The sequence below is a fragment of the Notolabrus celidotus genome, chromosome 11 (assembly GCF_009762535.1).
Source record: "Notolabrus celidotus isolate fNotCel1 chromosome 11, fNotCel1.pri, whole genome shotgun sequence".
Classification (NCBI taxonomy): Eukaryota; Metazoa; Chordata; class Actinopteri; order Labriformes; family Labridae; genus Notolabrus; species Notolabrus celidotus.
In genome coordinates this window covers 8,073,060-8,094,521 of record NC_048282.1, presented here as the reverse complement: position 1 = coordinate 8,094,521, position 21,462 = coordinate 8,073,060, and the positions used below count along the sequence as shown (strand labels likewise).

Sequence of the window (21,462 nt, the reverse complement as noted above, 5' to 3'; positions counted from 1 at the left end):
GTGTTTTCTAATAGTAAAAAACTCAATCTTTCATCTAACAATCAAACTCTCACTGTGGATTTTTGCTGTGAAACATGTAACATGTAGACACGCTGTTTTAGCTCTGTGCTCTAACTAACTTAGCCTTACACCCACCCTGCAGCAGTGCTTACAAACGCTACAAACTGCAGCAAAGAAATTATCAACTTGACGCTAAGGGTCTTGTTTGCTTTTGTAGGTCATGCATAGTCCCTGTTTATTTCAGGGTGTTACATAACCAGCTAAAAACTCTTCACAGGAGCTTAAAGGGAAAAAAAATATCATAGGAAACTGTTGATGCTGGCAATAATTAGAATCGCTGTGTAGAAAACATGTAAAAGAACATTATTCTTGTACATCAGGGACTCAAAGATTTCCAGTTCACTTGATAAAAAAAAAAAAAAAAACGTTCACATTTAAAAAGATGGAATAAGAGGATTTTACTCTTCTTTAAAATCATTGGAGCCCCATGAGGTGATCGTCTTTCTAGTACAGCTTAGTACAGCATAGAGCCCCTATGGTGGTTAGTGGTAAGTTCTGCTATAATTTGTGCTATTTTAAACATTAAACATGTAAACTAGTGAGAATTATAGATGGATTTTGTTTCCTGGCTATGCAAACCGTCTCCTGTAGCTAGCCTCCTACTGTGGCTTAATATTTACCACTAAGACTTGAGTGGTTGACTCACGTTAAGAGAACAACAATTGCCCAGAACAAAAGTATCAGCAATTGTTACCCTCCTTTACAAGTCAGCACAGTCTACCTAAGCTAATACAGCAAGGCTTCGTACTGTGTGGAGTTGCCTCACCTTCAGAGTTTTGACGTGAGGTGCTGCCTCGGACTTTGAAGGCGTGCTTTGGCGTTTTGTTCTTCTCAGTGAAGTTCCAGCTCTTGTCGACCTTGCTGGGACTCTTCTCGGCCCCGTCCTCTGGCCCTGGAGACTGGACCTTTCCTTTGACCACAGGAGCCTTGGAAGGACTGGGGAACACCTTGTCCTTCAGGCTGGCCTTTCGACTACAAATAGCAAGTAAGGAGATTAGACATTTAGCCATTAACTTGGTTTGTTGTAGGAGCATTAAAGTGAAGCAGATAACTATTTGTAACTTTATCTCCTCTTCCTACTGCTTTGCTGTTTTAACTCAATATTTATGGTAATTTTTTTAAAGAAAACAGCACCAATATGATATTAAATCTTACCTCAACAGCAACGCAAAAAGGGCAATGTCCTACAGCAGAAGGAGCCATGTCCACATACGAACATAGTGGAGCATTCAGTGGATCAGGCAAGCAGCAGGAAGCTACAAGCAAGCATGCAGGGAAGCAAAGTGACACTGCAAGTCTCAAAAGGAGGAGCCGTGGTCTCACTCTATGCAAAAAGTGAACACAAATCATGCAAAATAATTCACCATCATTCTGTTTGCTCCACCTGATACACAAGAATCAGTCAAAGGAAACACATTATGAGGTACTCAGCAATATGCACCTTGCCTGCTGAACACAAGTTTATAAGGGCTGAATAGGCAAAAGAGGCAGCAAGCAAATTAACCGCATAAAGACATTACGACACAGACACCATAAATCAATCTGACAGGGCGGAAAACACGAATATATATTTGCATTTTATCAGAGAGACAGGTAAAAGCTGTGGGCATATAAGCTCTTGTGTTTACACTTGACAAACTTTTCATGTACACATCAGTGACAAAGCTGCTTGGAGACATTTTATAAAATGTTGTCTTAAAAAGAAAGCCCCTTCCCTGCAATGAGGCTCACTTTGTGTTTAAAGAGGGAGCAGAGACAGGATAGTAAGGAGACACACAGACTTGCAGTGCATGTTGTTAGTATCTGTGCGGCAACTATACCTAATAGTTCTCGGACAGCACCCGCAAAGTCTGTCTTTGTGTGCATTTTCATTACTGGAGTGGTGGGCAGGAGAGGAGACACAAAAAGATAAAATAGCAGTGGGTACAGTCACAAAAACAGCAGAGTGTGCCAAACTGTGATGCCAGCAACACTTTAATGTAACTAGTGTTAGTGTCATTTGCAGACTAATTGTCCATCTTATCAAATTATTACTGAATATTTTGCCTTATGCTGAAATTAAGTGTAAAAACTTTAATTTGTTGACCAAACTGAACTAGATACGTACATTTATTCTAAAGGACTAAGTCACAGTAAAGTGTTGCCACATTATCATAAATTTCACTTGTTTCTTTAGTCAAAAACAGTGTGATAAATATCAAGCAAGGCTTCAAAGTGGTGAGTGTCACTTCATCATAAGATGGTGCTGAAAGCTAGAGTATCAAAGAACAGCTAATGAGTGAATCTTTAATAAAGCTGTGAGTCAGGAGTGAGGACAAAGTGAGCTGATCTTTGAGCACCACGTGAGCAAATGCAGCAAGACCGTTCTTGAAGGAGGCACTTCACACACACAACCACATCCACATCTAACACACAGGACAGTACAGTGACCCCAACACACACTCAAACACACACACACAGATATATTGTGCACAAACTCCCTCAAGAAGAGTGCCTCAGCAGCAGCTAAGAGCAGAATTGAAGAGAAGCCAAAGGGAGGTGATGATGGATAAAAGAAACATTCAGATCACGGACCTCGGGGACGTTTCTGTTTGAGACTCCTTCCGGCTGAGAATAGTGAGAAGAAGTGATGAGAAACAGTGAAAGAGAATAAATTAAAGAGGGAGGAACAAAGGGGAAACATGACATTGAATTTATTTATGTGACAGGGATGATTAAATTCAACATAGCTCCATAAAGCATGAAGCTGGTGTATTGCACAGAGAGGTTATTGCTTTTACTAATTTAAACTCTTGTCTGGTAGAATTCCAAGTAAAAGCTGAAAAAAGAAAGAGGAAACTAGTAAACAAAATAAATAAAAGATTAATAAGAATACGAAATATAATACAAATTTAAAGACGGCAGCAGATTAGATCAAACTTTGAGATTAACACCACTCCTTTACATGTTGAGGGTTTTAACTGAAAACATCTGGAAACTGCTTTGTCTTGTTGGTTTGTTACATCTGTCCCTCTTACCTCACACATGATTAACATATATAAATATATGAATTTTGATCTTTGTAGTTTTAACGATTACTAACATCATAATCAGCATCCTGACACCCTTATAATAATATTAATCTTTATTTATGGAGCACTTTCAAAACAGGGTTACAAAGTGCTTTGCAAATAAGAAAGAAACTAAAAGACAAAAAAAGAAAAATGTTAGGAAGACAAATAAAAGTAAATAAAACAATGTTGGACAAATAAAAACAACAAAATATAAAAGGTTAAAATAATCAAAAACAAGAAATCAATAATATAAAAAACGTATAAAATCCTGCCAGTGATGCTGTCTGAAAAAGAACAAAAACGTCTTCATTAAAAAACACTAAGGTGACATCTCCCGTAAAAGCACATTGATAAAAATGTTGTTTTTTTTTAAAGATTTAAAAGAGTATACAGAAATTACCATCCCTTGTCATCATGAAACCTTCAGAAGCAGCATACTCACCCTGACGGTCATGTTTATACCTGATCATAAACATTTATCAGTGTGTGAGGAGCTGTGAGACTGATACCTGAACGTCCTTCCCTTTAGATTCCTCAGCAGGTCCATCTGATTCAGAGGAGGGATGAATCTGAGAAAAGACAGAGAGCATCTTGTCATTCTGTCGAGTCACTTCCACCGGCTCAGTGATCAAAGGTTACAGCTCGCCTTCGGGTGCTTTCGAGCTGATTCCATTTAATTTGGCAGTTATCTATTCTGCTGGTCATCACCTTTTCACCTCAAATTACCACCGAAAAGACACAGAACATTCCTCACTGCCATTTCCAAACGGACAGACAGCGATCTTCATCTTCCAGACGCGTAACAAAAATCTTGTTGTGAAAGTCAGCAGCTTTTCTGCTGATTCATACAGCTGGACAGCAACGTAGGTGGTTAATTTTACAAAGTAGCAACTGGCATGGATTGTATTTTGAAGAGCATTTCAAAGAGGTTGTGGTGTCACTGCCAACTGCGTCCTCATTCACTGTAAAATTAACAGAGTGTGACTGTTCACAATAGAGTGTAGTATTTACTCAGCAAGGGAGCTTCAAGTACAAAGACGAGGACTATCAGGGACTGTGTTTTCTGAGCTGATAAAGGAGATTACAGAGTTTATTATGAGGACTCTTTGGAGGCCAAGAAATGCAAGTGAGGAAAAAAACTGCTGATTGAGTTTATTTAGTCTGACCTGAAATGTTTACTCCATGAGAGACTTACACCACAACCCTGTCCTCTGAATAAGACTGAGAGATCTTGTGTTTTCCTGTAGATGTGTTACTTTTCACTACAAGACAAAAAGTGATGATAAGTAGGAATGATCCAGTCTGGCAAAATGATTTTTCCCACAAGCCTTAAGGAAGATTATCCCGACACAAACCTTTCTTTACTCGTTCTGAAGTCATAAACACAGAGCAGAATATAAACTAGACAGGCTTAGAAATGGATCAACAGAACTTCTGTTTTTTCACTGGTCTCTCCAAACTTCTGTACAATCTGTCGTGTTCATTGAAGATGTGGCACACAGTATTTAGTCTATTAGCTTACCTGTACATGGGGATGCCTACAGTCTGCTCGTAAAAATCCCAAGTACACACCAGATCAGTGCGGGAAAGGTTTGTGGCATAAAACCTCCAAGCACCCTAGATGGAAAAATAATACAAACTTGTAACATCTTTTATCTGGAGCATACAAAAGAGATTATGTCAGAGGGTTGTTTTTATGTGATAGTTTTATTTGGACGTTTACCTGGATGAGCCCTGCAGCAGGGTTACGTCTCTTCTCAAAATGTTTCTGTCTATGTTGCTCCTGGACTTTCAGAGCAAAGCCAGAACCCAGGATCCCCTACACATACACAGAGTGACACAAACAAAGGGATCAGTGTCGTTTACTGACCCCTACAGGTCTGGAGGTGAACCTACGAGGGCAGCAGGATGTCTCTGTCTTTGAACATGTTGACAACAAGAGATGAGTGAGCAATTCCAACAAAGTAGTCAAATAAATACATACTATCACAGATTTGTACTTCTCCAAATCTCTGAGGTAAAGGTGAGAGGAAACTCTGATTTCCTCCACATAAATCAGATGTCAGCTGAGAGCTGACGCAGCATCCAAACTGTTTTAAAGGGTGAGAGACCAAGCAGGCATTCAATGCTTACTCAAAACTTACTTAGAGTCTGACATCTTCAAATCCCGGTTGACACCGAACATTTAAGATACACTGACAAATAAATCAGTGACTGAAACAAACACATCATTGACTGAAACAAATACATCAGTGACTGAAACAAATACATCAGTGACTGGAATGACAACTGCTTAAAACAAGAGCTTTTTGAATGTAAAGTAATGTAAATGTGGATTCAGAGAAGCTTAACACTTACATCAGTTGTCTAACAGTCCAACAGACTGGCTCACGTTGAAAGCTTTCTGTTCAGAGTGACTAAAGTAGCATCATAAATGTCTAAGGTGCTTAATAGCTCATAACTTACAACACATAAAAGCCCTTTTACTGAGGAAATTCTAGAACAATAAAAAAAAAGTCTATTGAGGTATTTTAGATATCTTTATAGTATGGGCAGATCACCTGCACTTTTCCTGTTATGCTATGTAAAGAGGCTTTCATCATATTTGTGCTTTTACTTGAAAATCATGTTTTTATATTTCTAAGATGAAATTAAATTAAATTAAGAGCATGCACAAGGAATATTATTGTTCAGATTTAAGATTTAAAAAAAAACATGATATGTTAACTTGAATCAGCATGAATATGTTTGCAGCAATTTTGGGATACTTGAAACAATTCAACATCAGGCCCCGACGCCACAGCAGCCCAAACCAACACTGCCCACTTACTATAACCACCACCCTGTTGCACAAACAACCAATCAAAGGCTTTACTAACTGTAACTTGGTGTTACTCTCGGACCATTGTGGATAATAGTCACAAGAGAGAGAGTGTTACACTTCCTCAGCAACATCTGCATCTATTATTTTTACAAAGACACTACTTATCTCACTTTATATTCACAGGCAGATATAAGATTTACACACTGTATTTTGTTTGCAATAAACAACAGACTGCATTTTACTGCCTGCTAAACTTTTTTTAACTGACTTGTGAAAAGAATATGTCACTTTTGAAATGTAGGGATGTTATTACAACCAAGTTATTCAGTTTAAAGTGGACAACATAACCTTTACCCCATAATGTGATGAGAAAATATGCACTTTATGGCAGTTTCATTCAAACAGCAAAGAATGCATTAAACTGTGTAAAACGTGCACCATTATGCACATTTATCAGGGGTCAGAAGGAGAGAGAGACTCCACTTTTCTCCAGATATGGGGTTAAGAATCATGTTGATTTGTTCAGCTAGCTTTTCTTTACTTTAAAGTGATATGAAATGCATATAAAAATACAGTATATGTCCATTTCAGGCTCAATGAAGCCCCCTTTTGTCTATGGGACCCTGTTAGTCTTGCTTTTTTCCACTTTATGACAGCCATGGTTGCAGGACACCAGTGAGAATGACTGGTGCACGACTCATTGAAGTTTTCCAGCTATGAATCCTTTTATTTAAAGTCTTGTCTATCTTACGTGGTGAAATATCATTTGTTTTTGTAAATAAAAGGAAAACTGGTCAGCATGAGAGGCAATAAACAAAACTAGAACTTCCAAACTCCGGGTAATCACAGAACTGGACACTTTTCTGTTAGAGAGCTGCAAAGCACAACAACTACACCGTGATGGATGGGGACAAATTAACACCCCACGACACTAAAAGTCAGCACTTTGAGTACACTATTCTGCTTACAACACTGGCTTTAAAGCCCTCTGATGATCCCTCATACTTACAGCAGGAAGGGCAAAGAAGGCCACCCCGATCATGCTGAACGTGGCTGCCAGCAAGCGTCCATTCCAGGTCTTTGGCACCTTATCCCCATAACCAATGGTGGTGAGAGTGATCTGGTGAAAACATGAAACAAACGTGATGAGGTGGTGACATGTTCTCTAATATTTGACCTGGAGATAATTTTGTACCATTACCATCACAAAAATCTATTTTTAAAGGGAAACTGTGGATTTTAACAGTGGCTGAGTCTTACCAATCCCCACCATAGAGCATCAGCATAGGTCTCAAACTCATCGTTCGACTCCTTCTCCACAGAATAGACCAGAAATGAAGCCAGGATGAGACAGAGGAAACCAATGTACCACGCTGTGATGAGCTCCTGCAGAGAAAACCAATACAATCAGCACCCGGGAATGCAAAGTAATAAAGTGTCATCCAGGATCCTGCAGAAAGCGGTGATATCACCTCTGCAAATTTGTAAAAAAGGTCGCTCAGTAATAATATTGGACATGATTGTGTGAGACGAATGGCCTCTGCGGCAAACCGGAGTATTTCATAACATCTTATTTCCCCTGACTCTATGACTGCTGCACACACACACCCTCCCCACATCACACAAACACACACAGAAACACACAGATACACATTTCCCTTAGCTTATTAGTGCAGGCAAATAATTCTATTGAAAGCTGATTAAAATAACTGAAAGAGACATGCTGTTTCCTCCCCATGACCAAATTAGTTTGAAAGGACGTGACTGGAAAGTATCACAGTGGTAAGAAAGACTTGGATCATATCTAAATGGGTGAAGTTTTTTTAACTTTACTCTAAATCTTTCATTTAGATTATGCGTCACTGACTTGTATTTGATTTTATTCCTGAGAGTAAAAAACTTGAGTCTATGGCTGCAGACTCCACATCCCCTGGAAATGCCCTTTGGTCAGTACAGGGACATGAGCTGGTAACTCTCTGGTTCCCTACCGAGGCCCTGCAGGCTGAGCTACTACTGCACCCAAAATATTTAGTGGCAGTCTACATACACAGGTTAATGTCTTTACAGTCTGTATTTCTCTTCCAGGCTACATACTTGCTTTAAACCCTGTTTATGTAGGTTTCGGAGCCGTATAGGCTTAAAGAAGACTAGAGACATAATTTAAGGCTGAAAACACATTTTCATATCTTCTGCGTGCTTTGAGAGTGGAAAAGTGATTATATCAGTTTTTTTATTTAGAGTTGGTTATTGCCTTTAAAGATTTGAGTGGACACATTTTTATCAGGGATAAGGAAGCAAACAGGAGTACTCTTACAGACTGTAGCAAAGATACCCTCTTATATATTTAGCATACTGAGTCCTTGTTTTTATATGAAAGCATGTTAACAAATTCCATTAACTTTTTCTGAATAAAAAAAACTCTGGTTTGATTGGCTGGGGAATTATCGACTCCTGAATGTAACTGCAGTGTATTTCAGATTAGATTTTATACACTTTATTGCTGGATCATAACATCCAATGTCAAATAAAAACCCAGAGAGGCTTCATAAAAAGAACTCTGAGCCAAGTTCTACTACAGAAAGCTTGAAGACGATTTCAAGATCACCTTGCTGTGGCATAGACGACAGAGCCGAGCAGCTTCCAGGTTCCTCGCGGCTGGGTCCATACGCAGCATGCGCAGGATCTGCAGGAATCGCAGACTCCTGATGGCTGAGGTGGCGAACACATTGCCCTGAGATCCAGCAGCCAGGACAGATACTGAAGCAATCAGCACCATGATGTCTGCAGAGAGAGAAACGCAATAATAAAATCTTACACAAACTGCTGCCAGGAAGCATGAGATGGTATGTCATTGATCTACTCAGACTGAATTAACTACACTTCACGGTGTAAGATGAGAACTATTTGTCTTGTGATTGAAAAGATGCCTCAGTTATTCAGAGAATAACGACAAAGGTTATCACCCCCTCATTCAGAGGTAACACTGCATAATGTCTGTAAGAGAGCAAGGTTATAGAGATGACAGCCGGCACATCACAACTATCTCTGTTTTTCTCACCTATGACACAAAAAGGCTTTCTGGCAAATTTTAGCCTCCCTCTCCATCCTCTGTAGCGACAGCAGCAGCCGGCAGCCCATATCCTCACAATGTACTCCACTCCAAACACCACGATGGTGACAATTTCCTGTGGAAACAGTCAGAAAAGTGGAATGAAGCCTGTGACAAGTATATACACAGCAGGAGAGGTTAACAGCAAATAAAATGATACGTACCAGTATGTACAAGGCACTCTCTGAGCTGTTTTTGAACTCTTTGATGGTGGCAAAGACTGAAAGGATGAGACAGGAGAAAACCAAGAGGAAGCTGGAGGAGAAAGAAAAAGTACATGGACAGTTATTGATTTTTTTATGAGGTATTATACAGTTTATTCTGCATTTTTGGATACAGCTCTGAAGCTCATTTAAATCAGCATAACACATTTTGTCCTTTTACTGAGCCAAACAGGTTGCAATAACCATGTGTGTTAAATATCACGACTCAAGATGTTCCAGAGTGACTCATTTCCTCGTCATTGGAGCAGAAATTTAAATGCTGACTAACTTACTAATCTAAAGTTAAGAAAATCCTCAAAAAGCATTCAAAATGTAGCTTGTTTGACACAGCTAAAGACAAGATCACAGATTCTGCAGTTTTAAGATGTTGAATTGATTTGCTGAGTGTGGCTCACATTAGCAGAGCTAGCACCACCTGCCTTCAGTTCTCTTTGTAAGCGAACATCTGCATGTCTGTGCTGGTTGAACATACCTCCATAAGAGTGATTGTATGCCAGTTTAATCAAGAGCCTGCAACCAGCTTTTTCTCCATTTTCTAGATAAAAACACTGACAAACCATGCAGTGCTATGAGATGACATCTGTCCTCTGTGCTCGTTTACATCTTGGTCGTAGAGCACTACAGCATTATGGCAGAAATCATTAACCGGAACTACAGCCTTGGCACGTGGTGGCTCCACAGCTTCGACATAACATATAAGATCATTCAGTGCGACAGTATTAACAGTCTAATTAGTTAACTGATAAAGTGATTTGGAGCTGACTGCAGGATTGACAACATTAATTACTTTTGGTCGACCTAAACGTCATAACCATCAAACCCAAGACAAACTCATTTCTAAACATTAAATGAAAGTGAGCTAGCTCTCGAAATATTTCCATATGTAAGATAATATTCAGCTGCTGTGATGGCCAGGATAGAATAATGTACATCTGCTGATTCTATCTAAAGCTTAAGTGGGGACAGTTAGGGACAGAGTGAATAATTAGAGCCTGCAGACCCAGGGTGTGCCTTTATTAGCGGAAACAAGCCAAACTGCAGCAGTTCAGATGGAACGAGTAAATAAGTGAATTACTTAGTGCAGGACAATGTGAGCTTTAAAGAGAACTGAAGACGGACCAGCAGTTACAGCCAATGAAAGTGAAAGCTCACCTAAATACAGATTGTACCTGAGCGAGAACAAGAAACCCTGAATGACTCTAAGTGAACACCTCTGCACGTGCACACTGAAAATCCAATAACCTGTGAGTGTAGGACATGGATGAACATCAGCAGACACCTCACATCACTGGACGAACGAGTGTATTTACTGGCTTTTCAGTAGCTTTCCAAAGAAAACACAGAAACTCACGAACCTCCTACTTTTCTCTGAAGATTATCTGCCCTCTGTAGAAGTCATGAGTAATTTCAGCAACGCCATAAATAAAAAATTACAGGGAAATCCCAATCCAGTCGAGTAGAACATCCACAACAATGCAGCTTCATTCTCAGAAAGAAGTAAAATATGTATACAGAGATAGAGAATAGTAAGGTGTGCTATATAATAGTTATATGATCAGTTGTAATGATGTACCTTATAATAATAATAATAATAATAATAATAATAATAATAATAATAATAATAATATTATTATTTATTATTATTATTTGTTATTATTATTATTATCATCATTATAAATAACACCAACACACACACACTCACACCTACAGGCAATTTAGAGCATCTGATAACCTAACAAGCATGTCATTGGATGGGGAGGAAGCACGACGAGGACATGTGAACTCAACCCAGTGCTAACCACTGCACCAACATGCAGCACATTAGATAAGAATGAAAGTTCTTTGCACAATAGCTATTCACACTTATTCTGAATTATATCTATATCATAACGTGTGTTTAAATAAATACCCTATGACAATTTACGTAACATGCAGCTGTGTCAGTGATATAAATGTTCGTGTTAACTTTTGTGTCATAAAATGGACATTAATGTCAGAGGTCAGTAAATAGGTCATTGAAAAACTGGGTAGTGCTGTCGACCAAACTTATCAAACACATGCAGTGATATAGCAAAGTTTCAGGAGCAGGACCACACTTCAACCGCCCCTCTTACAGCACTCTAATAAATTCAACCCTCATTCTCATGCACACCCCTCCCTTCCTGCTCTTTTACTTTCTATTTATTTCTTTCCTCCTATACTTAAGGCTCTAAACAAGAGTTTGTTGTGCCCAGGAGCTACACTCAGATCCCCTAATTAGCTTCCCAAACCAACAACAAAATCATTATTCCAATTAAATGGATAAATAATTGTCATGTTGCATCCAGCTGATGGTGTTGTCCTTCCTAGAGAAATACTCTTTAAGAAGAAATGGAAGGTACAGGTTTTAAGTAGACGGGTTTAATCCTGAGACATCAAACATAATTCAGCAGCCACACCCTCAGAAGACTTGCTGACCCCACCAGGAAAGCATGTCATTGCATAAAAGATGACGTGGTGTGATGAGGAAGAGGCACAGCGTGGTCTGACCTTAGATACTTCCAAGAAAGATGAACTGGATGGACTCCAGTGATGGAGAGGCTCATGAAATCCAATACTGGGTAAATGCAGGAATTTAAAAGACGCAACCAACATTAATCATTAAAGGAGTTGACTGATAGTAAAGATCTCCTCTGCATAAGATAAGGTGATTCACTTCATGTTAGTCAAGTATTTTCAAAATGTGGAAGAGGATTACAATCATAATGTTGCAGTGAAACAAGAGTTCAGTCGTTGCAGCTGCTGAAAAGCTGAATTGATTTAAGCCGACGATAAAGGAAATCAGTTTCAGAAAGTTCCAGATCTGCTCATCTGAACTAGTCTGAAACCTCTCCGTCTGTTTTTGATTTCTGAGAACATTATAAACAAGAATGGACCAAAATGAATCTGGACTGCAGAACAACTTAGAGCAACAACAACATGTGACGTAGTGGAAGCAGGTGAAGCTATGTAGGTGGCTTTTAAAATAAAGCTCACATTGTACCAGCAGTGCAGAAGCTGAGTCAAAATGATCCGTGTCAGAGGCAGACATCTTGGTTGTTTACAGAAATGGCTCACACTCCCCAGTGTTATATAAACTGATGTGAATGGCTCAAGAATCAGGCCTGCTCGATCACAGTGAGGTCTGATGGTGACCAGTCTCAATGAGGAGAATATGAAGCTTATGATGATGAGCCTTCTTTACTGCCTCAATAAAGGCATAAAGAAAGAGTTACTCCCTTACTGGTTTAAACTCAGTCTATGACCTTTATCACACCCACATCAAAACTGGATCTGGTTGATCAGATCACAAGAGGTCAGCACTTTGGTATGATTATTCACACTTGGCATTAATGAAGCCTCTTCCTGACCACTTGTAATCAGAACTCATTTCCTTGCTTCAAGTGCTGGTATGCATCCGTACATCATTTCCATTCTCACTCAGGGGAGATGTGTCATAGTATGAGATTTTTCACAGCCTGTAAAGAAAGTTCCTCCAGGCATTCACTTCCCATTTTGCTTCACCTGATCAATTCTCATCAAAGAGCCTCATCAATCTCCTCAGACTCCCTAAATAATGATAACTTGACTTTATTTGAGCTCACTGCAGCTCACCTGATTCCTCTTCTTCTGCTGCTGCAGTTTCTGTTTGGCCACATCAAACTCCTGGCAGAGGCTGCTGGCTGCCAGCCAATCAGGATAAAGCTGCAGAGATCCAGTTATGCAGCAATGATAGATTCATGGATAAGCTGATTCTTTATATTTTTATCATTCTACACCAGGGGTATAAATACAGGCCAACAAAAACCAGAGTGTCCTTAGGAGCCTTTATGAAGATAAAGATGAAGCAGCTCTGTACATGTGACATTTAGGACCCTTCGATTGGATTTAGGTCATTCACTCTTTCATCTAAAGTGCAGTATGTGTGTTTCTGGCATCTCATATATCATTGATGGTTACAGCGGTCAATGCTTGCTTGGTTGTAGAAAGCTCAGCATACACTGAAGCTTTTTCACATTTATTCTTGAATGAAGTTTGTAATTGAATTTAAGCTGTGAGATGTTAAAAGGCTTTCCTTCTACTTTGGAGTTACAGCCAGTATAGATTTTCTCAATTTAGAGAAACACAGCGTATAATGTAAAGCTTTGTTTGTTTGGACTAGTTCTCTTGTCCTGTTTTTAAATCCACTCTGAAGCCCCGATAATTGCCATGTCCTGTGACAGTGAGATGTGAAAACTCTGCCCTTGTGTTGAAATTTGTTCAGAAATCAAATGAACACATTTTGAGCTCTGAGGGAATCTAATGCTTCCAGGGCTTTCTCCTGTCCAGGAAAACATTGAATTATTGGGTCTCTGAGATGTCTGATGTTCCTGTCATTCCCACTGTAGCATTGAGGTCTACTTAGGTCAGTCAAGCTGTCTAACTCTTCACATCTTGTCATGTATAGCACTTATACTTGTCACATTGACCTGGCATTCAGCCATCACGACCAAAATGTATACCTCAGTCGCATCAATGAACATGACTTTACCCTCAGCGCTAAAAACTGGTGATTTTTCTTGTAGCAACTGTGTATTAGCTTGCCAATTCAATAAGCATTATGAGAATGCAAAAACATTACTTATATGTTTGCACTGAAGATGAATTTTGTCTTCCAGTAATAAGCTTCATGTAGTTGCGAAACAACAAATAGCTCCATTTGTTCTTAAGTTACAGCGCAGCAGATCTCTTTAATTCTATGAATACATGTAACCAGTGAAATAAAGTGTGGTGGACAAAGAATCCGGCTGGCTGCAAGTCTAATCAGCATATGCAACTTCCCTGACTCGACCTCGCCAAGCTCATCAGTACCTACTAATGAGGACACTCGCTGATAAAGGAGAGGGACAGACCCTGCCTCCTAGAGCAGTCAAACAATTAGCTTTTACAGCTACTCGCCTATCCTCTCTGCTTCACCATCAGTAAAGTGGAGCTTTCAAAGATTCATTTATACCTCCCAATCACGCTGTCTGTGGATACACATAGCAGCTCACTGTTATGACAGAGGAGAAATGGTCAAATATGCATGAGGTGTTTTCATGATAGCACAAAGAATTTAATTTACACAGTCTGACTACAATGACTCTGCAACTCATGTAACTGTGGGATTGTGATAACGTGCTGTTTTTTTTATCACAGGGTATGTTCAACATTTTAGGAAATAAGCTGGTTTGCCTTTGAATATGTAGATATTTGGAAATGGGCATTGCCTCAGGGTCTGAGTCGATGGTTTAAATAGCCAAATTTAATCCTTCTTAAGCAGGACATGCTATAGTTTTTGGGTTTCTAACAAGTCTTGACCACAGGAACTTCAAAAACAGACAGCTATTTTTTTTGTTTGTTTCATCAAAATTTAGTTACAGCCAGATTTTTAGCCTAATTAAGAACCCTCTGTCACGGTGCACAAAAAACAAGAAGAGGAGGACTCAAACTGCAGAGTGAAAAAAAAGGTTTTAAATAACAAAAGAAATAAAGAAAAACTTACTTAGCTCAGAATCTATGATAAAACAAGGACTGACAAAGAAAGGAGGAAACACGAAGGCCCAGTCTCAATGTCATTCCTAAGCCCTGAGCCCTTCTTGACTTAATTGTCGTCACCTGGAAAGTGACTGAGGGCCGGAGGCTGTAAGGGCTCAAAACTGTAGAACTGGGAAACTGTAGAACTCTAGCACTGACGTCACCAGCTCACCTTGGCGGCAATAGGGATATTTTTTGCACAATTTTTGCTTTCCTTAAATTCAAGGCGCATTAGTGACCAACTGATTGACTGCCACGTGATCCAGACTCTGACTGTACAGACTGCTTAACCACAAAATTTTAGATAGAAAAATATGTAACTATAAATATATAAATTAGACTGTGTATTTGTGAAGATAAATAGATTTTGGCTGATTAAGACTGTTTTCTAAACTTGTACTCAAGGCAAGCCTTTTGTTAACGCTAACATCGTCTGCCTGCCATGCTTCTTGTTTACCGTTGCCCTTTTTTATTTAATGTTATGGTGTTCATTCATGCTTGCCGGCTTCCCCTGGGAATCCCTTGTTTAACTTCACAATGCTATGAACTATGGGTAACTCAGAAAGGGGGCATAAAGGGCTCAAAAAGTCTGTGAGGGATCCCTACCGCACTTGAAGATTTGACAGTGGGACAACCCTAAGTCAGTGAGTGTGTGAGTGTGGACATTGAGATTGGGAGAGACTACAGTATATCACATACACTTGATAACGAGCAAGGGAACACAGGTGAGAACAAAAAGGCACAGATGCAGACAATCAAAAAAGTAAGAAAACACAGGAAGTAAAATTAAACTTAACACACTTGGAGATTATTCTACAAAATAAAACAGGAAACACTAGACTATACATGGACGAGGAATACACAGATATGAGGGTATACTAAACAAAGGAGAGAACAAAAAAAGAAATAATAAATCAAAAGGGAAAATCAATAAATGAAACAAAAGGCACTAGAAACTAAATCAACCTAACTGAAAACAAGAATAACAAAAATAACTCAAAGAAAACTCAGAACAGACCAAAACATGACACCCTCATAATATCACTTACAGATCCGAGCTGTCACCAGCCTTAGCTGATAACTTTTCATAACCATAGACTGTAAAACATGGCAGTTTTTGTGACATCATCCAGTGGTTCCTGAAGAGATGTTTTGAAGCCCAATGATGGTGGGCACCATACTGGAAATGCTGACTCAACCTGATTTTCTTTCACCCAAAACAGGCAAATTGGGGGAGTAGAGGTGGGCTTAGGCATTGCGGCTATCAGTCAGTCAGTTCAGCTGCGATGGACTAGACCTAACAGAGTTTCTGGAGCCAGCCTCACATGGACACTTGAGGAACTGCAGGCTTTTGCATAAACTGCATTGGCCTCATTTTTCAACACTGGACAGTGCAGACTACGTCCATGTTCATAGCAGTCTATGGTGCTAAAAAAGCTACGCTTATCCTGGTTGTAGATTCATTTGTAAGCTCTGAGTGCTCCTAAAATCTACTTTTTTCTTGCCCTGCAAGAAAGTATGAGGAAATTCCTTGAAGTCCCTTCTCTACATTCAATCAAATAATATCTAAAAAGTAATTCATTTCCAGCAGGGTGTCAGCTGATGCAACATAGCAATATAAAGCTATCATTTTATTGACTTAGGATCATTGGTTTCTGGATTTATACCTCAGTTTGTTAAAAGATGTTTAAACCACAGAGCATACCAGTAAATGATGTCTGTGATCATAAACCATGAAAGAGCTTTGTTTTTATGATATCTCATCTGGACTGTCACCTCTGTCCCCAATAAAAACCCACGTACAGTGAAAAATCACACCCACTCCTGCAGTCAACAAACAGCCATGGGCAGCACACATAAAGCCTCCACTTGTTGCCGGGGATGCTCAGGCGACATCAGTAGAACGTGACTATTGATCAATCAGGTTGAGGGGGGTTGTGTTGGAAACAGAGAAGCCTGCATTTCCTCCTGAGCTGCACATAAGAAACATTGATTTGCTCGCTCAAGCACAACACTGGCTACCCAGACGTACTCATACCGCTAAATTTAGACTGCTACGGACTCAAGGAGAGCAGAAGAGGAGTTTTCACTAAGCAATAGTGCCGGAGAAGACCATGTGCCAGCACTGCAGCGGCCCTCTGTGATCATCCTCAGGGGATGTTGAGAGTGGTGATGACTTTCTGGGGCACTCATCTTGTGTAAATACATACAGGAGTGACCCTGCTACTGTAGTTGCCTGCTTCACAGTGTTCCCTGTGAGCCACAGAGGTACAGTGTGGTGCAGCATTCACAGCCTACGATACCGGAGAATACCAGAGAGGATACCTGCTTCTGGAGGAAAAAAAAAATCTGCACTACTTTATCTGATGAGCAATATTCAATGACAAAATGTCGCAAATTATAAAATTAAGCTTGTGAAATAACAACAATACACTGCCTTTACTCTAACATAGTGTTTGTTATAGCTTTAAATAGGTCTGCAAAGTGAAACTGTATCAGCAAAGAATTCCGTGTATTAAAATGCAGTGGAATACGATGCAATGCAAGTCAGTAACAGTCTATTCAAAGAGATTCTGGTGAGTTAATAAGAAATCAAATGAAGGAGCTGAAGATCTGACAATTAAAAACCTTAAGGCAGCAGCAGATCCTTTCTGATCCTTTCGGATCTAGACTGACAGTTAATAGTTTTTCTGCAATCTACAAAATCAGTGTAAGAAGATTACATTTAATTGATGTTAAACCACAGAGAGTAGGGAAAAAGGGAAAGACAGAAAGATACAGCAGCAGTAAAATGACAGAAATGTGGTGTGATCAAAAGGAGATTTAAAGAATAAAAACAAGGAAAATGTCGGCATATATAGCAGCTAAATCCTCCTCTAGGTTTTCTCAAGGTCAGTCAGGGTATCACTGAACAATCTCCAGTTCCTTTTTATCCTAAAACAGAAGAAGCATAATTCTGTGTTTTGTTTTGATCAAAAAACTGAAAAAAGTTCATCTGTCTGAATCAAATAAACCAAAAAACAATCAAAATGTTTTCCTTTTCTTGTTTTTTCTTTTTGGACTGAATATTGAAGAAGTTTATCAATTTGTTTTTCTGATCGAAAAAAAAAAACAGAAGCATGGTTTTTATGTTTTAGAACAAAAAACAAAAACAAATTATGCTGTCTATTTGTTTTCTAATTCCTGATAAAAAAAAGAAAACACAGTAAAAACTGAGCTCTAATTTGGATTTTGCACATTCCTTTATTCATTTATCTTTTCAGACAGACAGTAGAGGGATGGGCAAACAGAAAGTGTAAGTGACGAGTTCAAATTGTTAGAATTGAAGCCAAGGGTATCAAACATTTATGCAGGCACAGGATCTTCACATCAGAGTAACATCAGAGGATTTTTAGATTTTGGTCAAGAATAAAATAATAAAGAAAACAGAATTATGCTTTCTTTGTTTTGGAATCACAAATCTATTACAGATTGTACAATGATACCCTGAACTAGGTCTCCAACTTTTTTCGACGTAACTCACAACTTACTCTTAGCCTTATGTAAAGCTTGATTTTATAATTTATCTCAACTACATATTGTTAAATACTCAGAAAAAACAGCATGTGCCTTAACATAAAGATAATAGGAGATTATCAGTGAAGAAAGAAAACATTAGTGGCTCTAAAAAGCTACCTTGAGTTACTCCACAAGTAACATGCCTGTTTTTTTTTTTTTTTTTAAAAGCCTTAAAGCCATCTGTGTGACTTATATTTGCCCAGTAGCTCCATCTAATCTAATGCAGTTAACTTGAAGTCTTACTTTTTTGCTGATGAAACTACAAAGAATGATCTAAAACATCAACACAATACTGAAATCAAGAAAAACTGACTCACTTTCAGTTTAACCCTTTAGTGGAAAATCATGAGCCCTTCTTTTATTGCCATCCATTCAGGCCACTGTAACAGTGACATTTCTGTGAGATGTTTCAATGACTTTATCTTCATAATGGACATCATAGAGGTGTGATGGTGGGACAGAGTTTTCCCATTGCTGTGCCGGAGGTAATAACAGACACTACAGGGGAAGTAGGGTGGTGGAGCAGGCTGGGTGGAACAGCACTGTGTGTGTGTCTGCAGAGCTCCCTCTGTGTGTGTACTTCTTGTGCTTTTGCAACACAATGTGCAATCACATACTGGGACACTAATATAATATTGTTGCAGGATCAATGTAAAAGCATAAAGGTGTGAGGACAAAACCAAAAAAGAAGAGCAGTAGAACAAGTCGAAAGATTTAGAAAAAAATGACATGATGGAGTCAGATTCACAGAAGTGTTTTCCTAAAGTTTATTAATGTAAGCTGATCTTTGACAATCTTAATTACCATCTTCTCAAACAATCTGATTCAGCAAAGCAACTTTAGACAGTTTTAATAAACACTTAACAGAATCTTTTATTGCTCCATATTAACTTTATAAATACTGTTAGTCTTGTTTGTTACCATCTCTGCCACCTCTACCATCATTTCTGTTTTTGGCTAGTAAGGATGTTACACTCGACTAGATTGAACCTTACATCTCAATGGTGCAGCCAAAAAAAGACATAACGTGTTTTAAAAAGTAGTCAGTTTCAGCGGACAGATATGTGAAGACTTTGCACCCTAAAAAACACAACATATGCACAGCTGGAGGCTACTGAGTTAGTGCTGTCCTCCTGGCTTTTAGGTTTTTCTTTGAGAAGTTGCTCTAATTTGTCTGTAGATTGGCACCACTATGAAGCCATTATGACAAAGATCGATCCTCCCTCCTTCATGTATGTATTTTTGACAGTTAATAATGATGAGTACATGATGATGAAAATAATGATGTTTATGACGGTTGTAATGATGAGTAGCCACCATGAACTAGCATAGAGTTAGCATAACAGGTACAGCAGATGCTGCAACACTTGTAACTGTGCTTAATTGAGATAGAGTGCATTTCATAGCAACTCCTGTGGCACCATAAGGAATCCATCTCTTCTCCTAAAGTATACATCTCCACCGATACTCAACAACTTGGCAGCCAGCATCTGTCTGCTTCTGTCCTCTCCTTATCCCCCAGTTTGTCCTCAGCCCGCCAGGTCAGCAGAATAGTGAATAAATGGACCATGTCCTAAATCTGTCTCTTGGAATCACTTTGTGAAATTTAACGCAACATTTATTTTGATTTGACAGACTGATCACTTTCTCAATACTTTCTTTGTTCTCCTCCCTGTGCTGTCTTTCTCACTTGTAGTTTTTCCTGCTTTGGTGCAGAACTGGCTCATTTCTTCATCTGACATCTGCAGAGGCTTTTCAATTTATTCACACAGCTGGAGCTTCCTGCAAGAGGACACACAGTAATGAGGCTCACGTTGGAGCCAAATGAGAGAAGATTTTAGAGCCTTGATCTGTGTTTTTTGTGAGAGAACATCCCATCACTTAGAAGAAATGTTCTGTAGTAATCCAACTTAAGACACACTGACATATTAAAAGTCTTTTTGATTAATTGCCTCTCTTTAAAGAACTTGCACTAAGAAAAGAGAGACTCCACGGCTACTTTGACAGCAAAGTGTCTAAAGAAGGCTTTCCTCTTAAAGGCTTTCACAGTTTTCCCTTTCACTTACAAGATTTAAAATTGTTCTTCTCCAGTTAAAGCTTTCTGCATTTATTAGGACGCACAAGATTTACATGCACGTGATGGGATATCCTTGACTCTGGATTGCTGTGTCTCCCTTTTTACTGGTATTGGACCACGTACAGAACACCAGAGAAAGGTGAAGGTTGGCCTTGCTTTTAGACAGTAAGACAGATTGGCCGAGAGAGAAAGAGAGGTAGAATGATGAGAGCACTCTGGATATACTGGATGGACTCATGTTCCACATATTGATCCGCCACACATGCATTACAAACAGGACAGAGGAACCAGACACCTGCCGAACATTTCACGAGCACACAGCCTCGTGTTGTCTGAGCACGGGCACATTTAGCAGTGCTGCGTTTGTCAGCTCAAGGCAGTGGTGTCATTTTGTTTGCCAAACCTTGTGTCTTCTGGAGCAGAGATACGTTTAAGAATGAAAGATGAGGGGAAAGATCCCACCAAAGTCAGCACATGATAGTTTTATAATCAGCTGGCTGGCTGGAAGTGGGGAGAGTTGGGAGATTAAATGAAGTGTGGTGACTATGAATAATGTATAGAGCAGACAAATGGATGTGAGGCTGGATCGTGGTTACTCTATGCAGATGTTCTCTTGCAGGATGGATGCTATAGTTTCAACTTTGTATGAATTTGTGGTATTTGCAGTTTTCTCTGGAGGAATTAACAAATTCATTGCATCTTCACACTTTACAGAGTGCTAACTTGATTTTGTTTAATTATCCTAAGCTTCACACAGGCTTTTGGCCCTGTCCTGATTAAGTTCATCTGTGTACTTATGCTCCAAATGCTGTATAGTCCTACAAAAACATCACTGCTGCCTGCACTACATCCAGCCATAAACAAGCACTGCACCTGAAGAGCAACCATGGTCAGTGAGGATCTCCTAAAAAGCCAAACAAATGGTGAGGAAGGATTTTGAGTTAGCTGCTATAGTATTCGGTTAATTTTTAAAGCGCCCACAG

At 39.2% G+C, this 21,462-nt stretch overlaps 1 protein-coding gene across 1 annotated transcript in view; it reads right to left on the bottom strand.

Annotated features, from left to right (window-relative positions):
• Window positions 1–21,462, bottom strand: part of LOC117821490 (potassium voltage-gated channel subfamily KQT member 2-like) — a 32,771-nt gene that overhangs the window by 8,879 nt on the left and 2,430 nt on the right. The window contains 13 exon segments of the mRNA XM_034695808.1: window positions 827–1,032; window positions 1,881–1,934; window positions 2,635–2,667; window positions 3,623–3,682; window positions 4,636–4,730; window positions 4,837–4,932; window positions 6,947–7,057; window positions 7,198–7,323; window positions 7,766–7,771; window positions 8,548–8,595; window positions 8,597–8,718; window positions 8,996–9,122; window positions 9,211–9,301. Coding sequence (XP_034551699.1) covers window positions 827–1,032; window positions 1,881–1,934; window positions 2,635–2,667; window positions 3,623–3,682; window positions 4,636–4,730; window positions 4,837–4,932; window positions 6,947–7,057; window positions 7,198–7,323; window positions 7,766–7,771; window positions 8,548–8,595; window positions 8,597–8,718; window positions 8,996–9,122; window positions 9,211–9,301 — 1,175 coding nt within the window.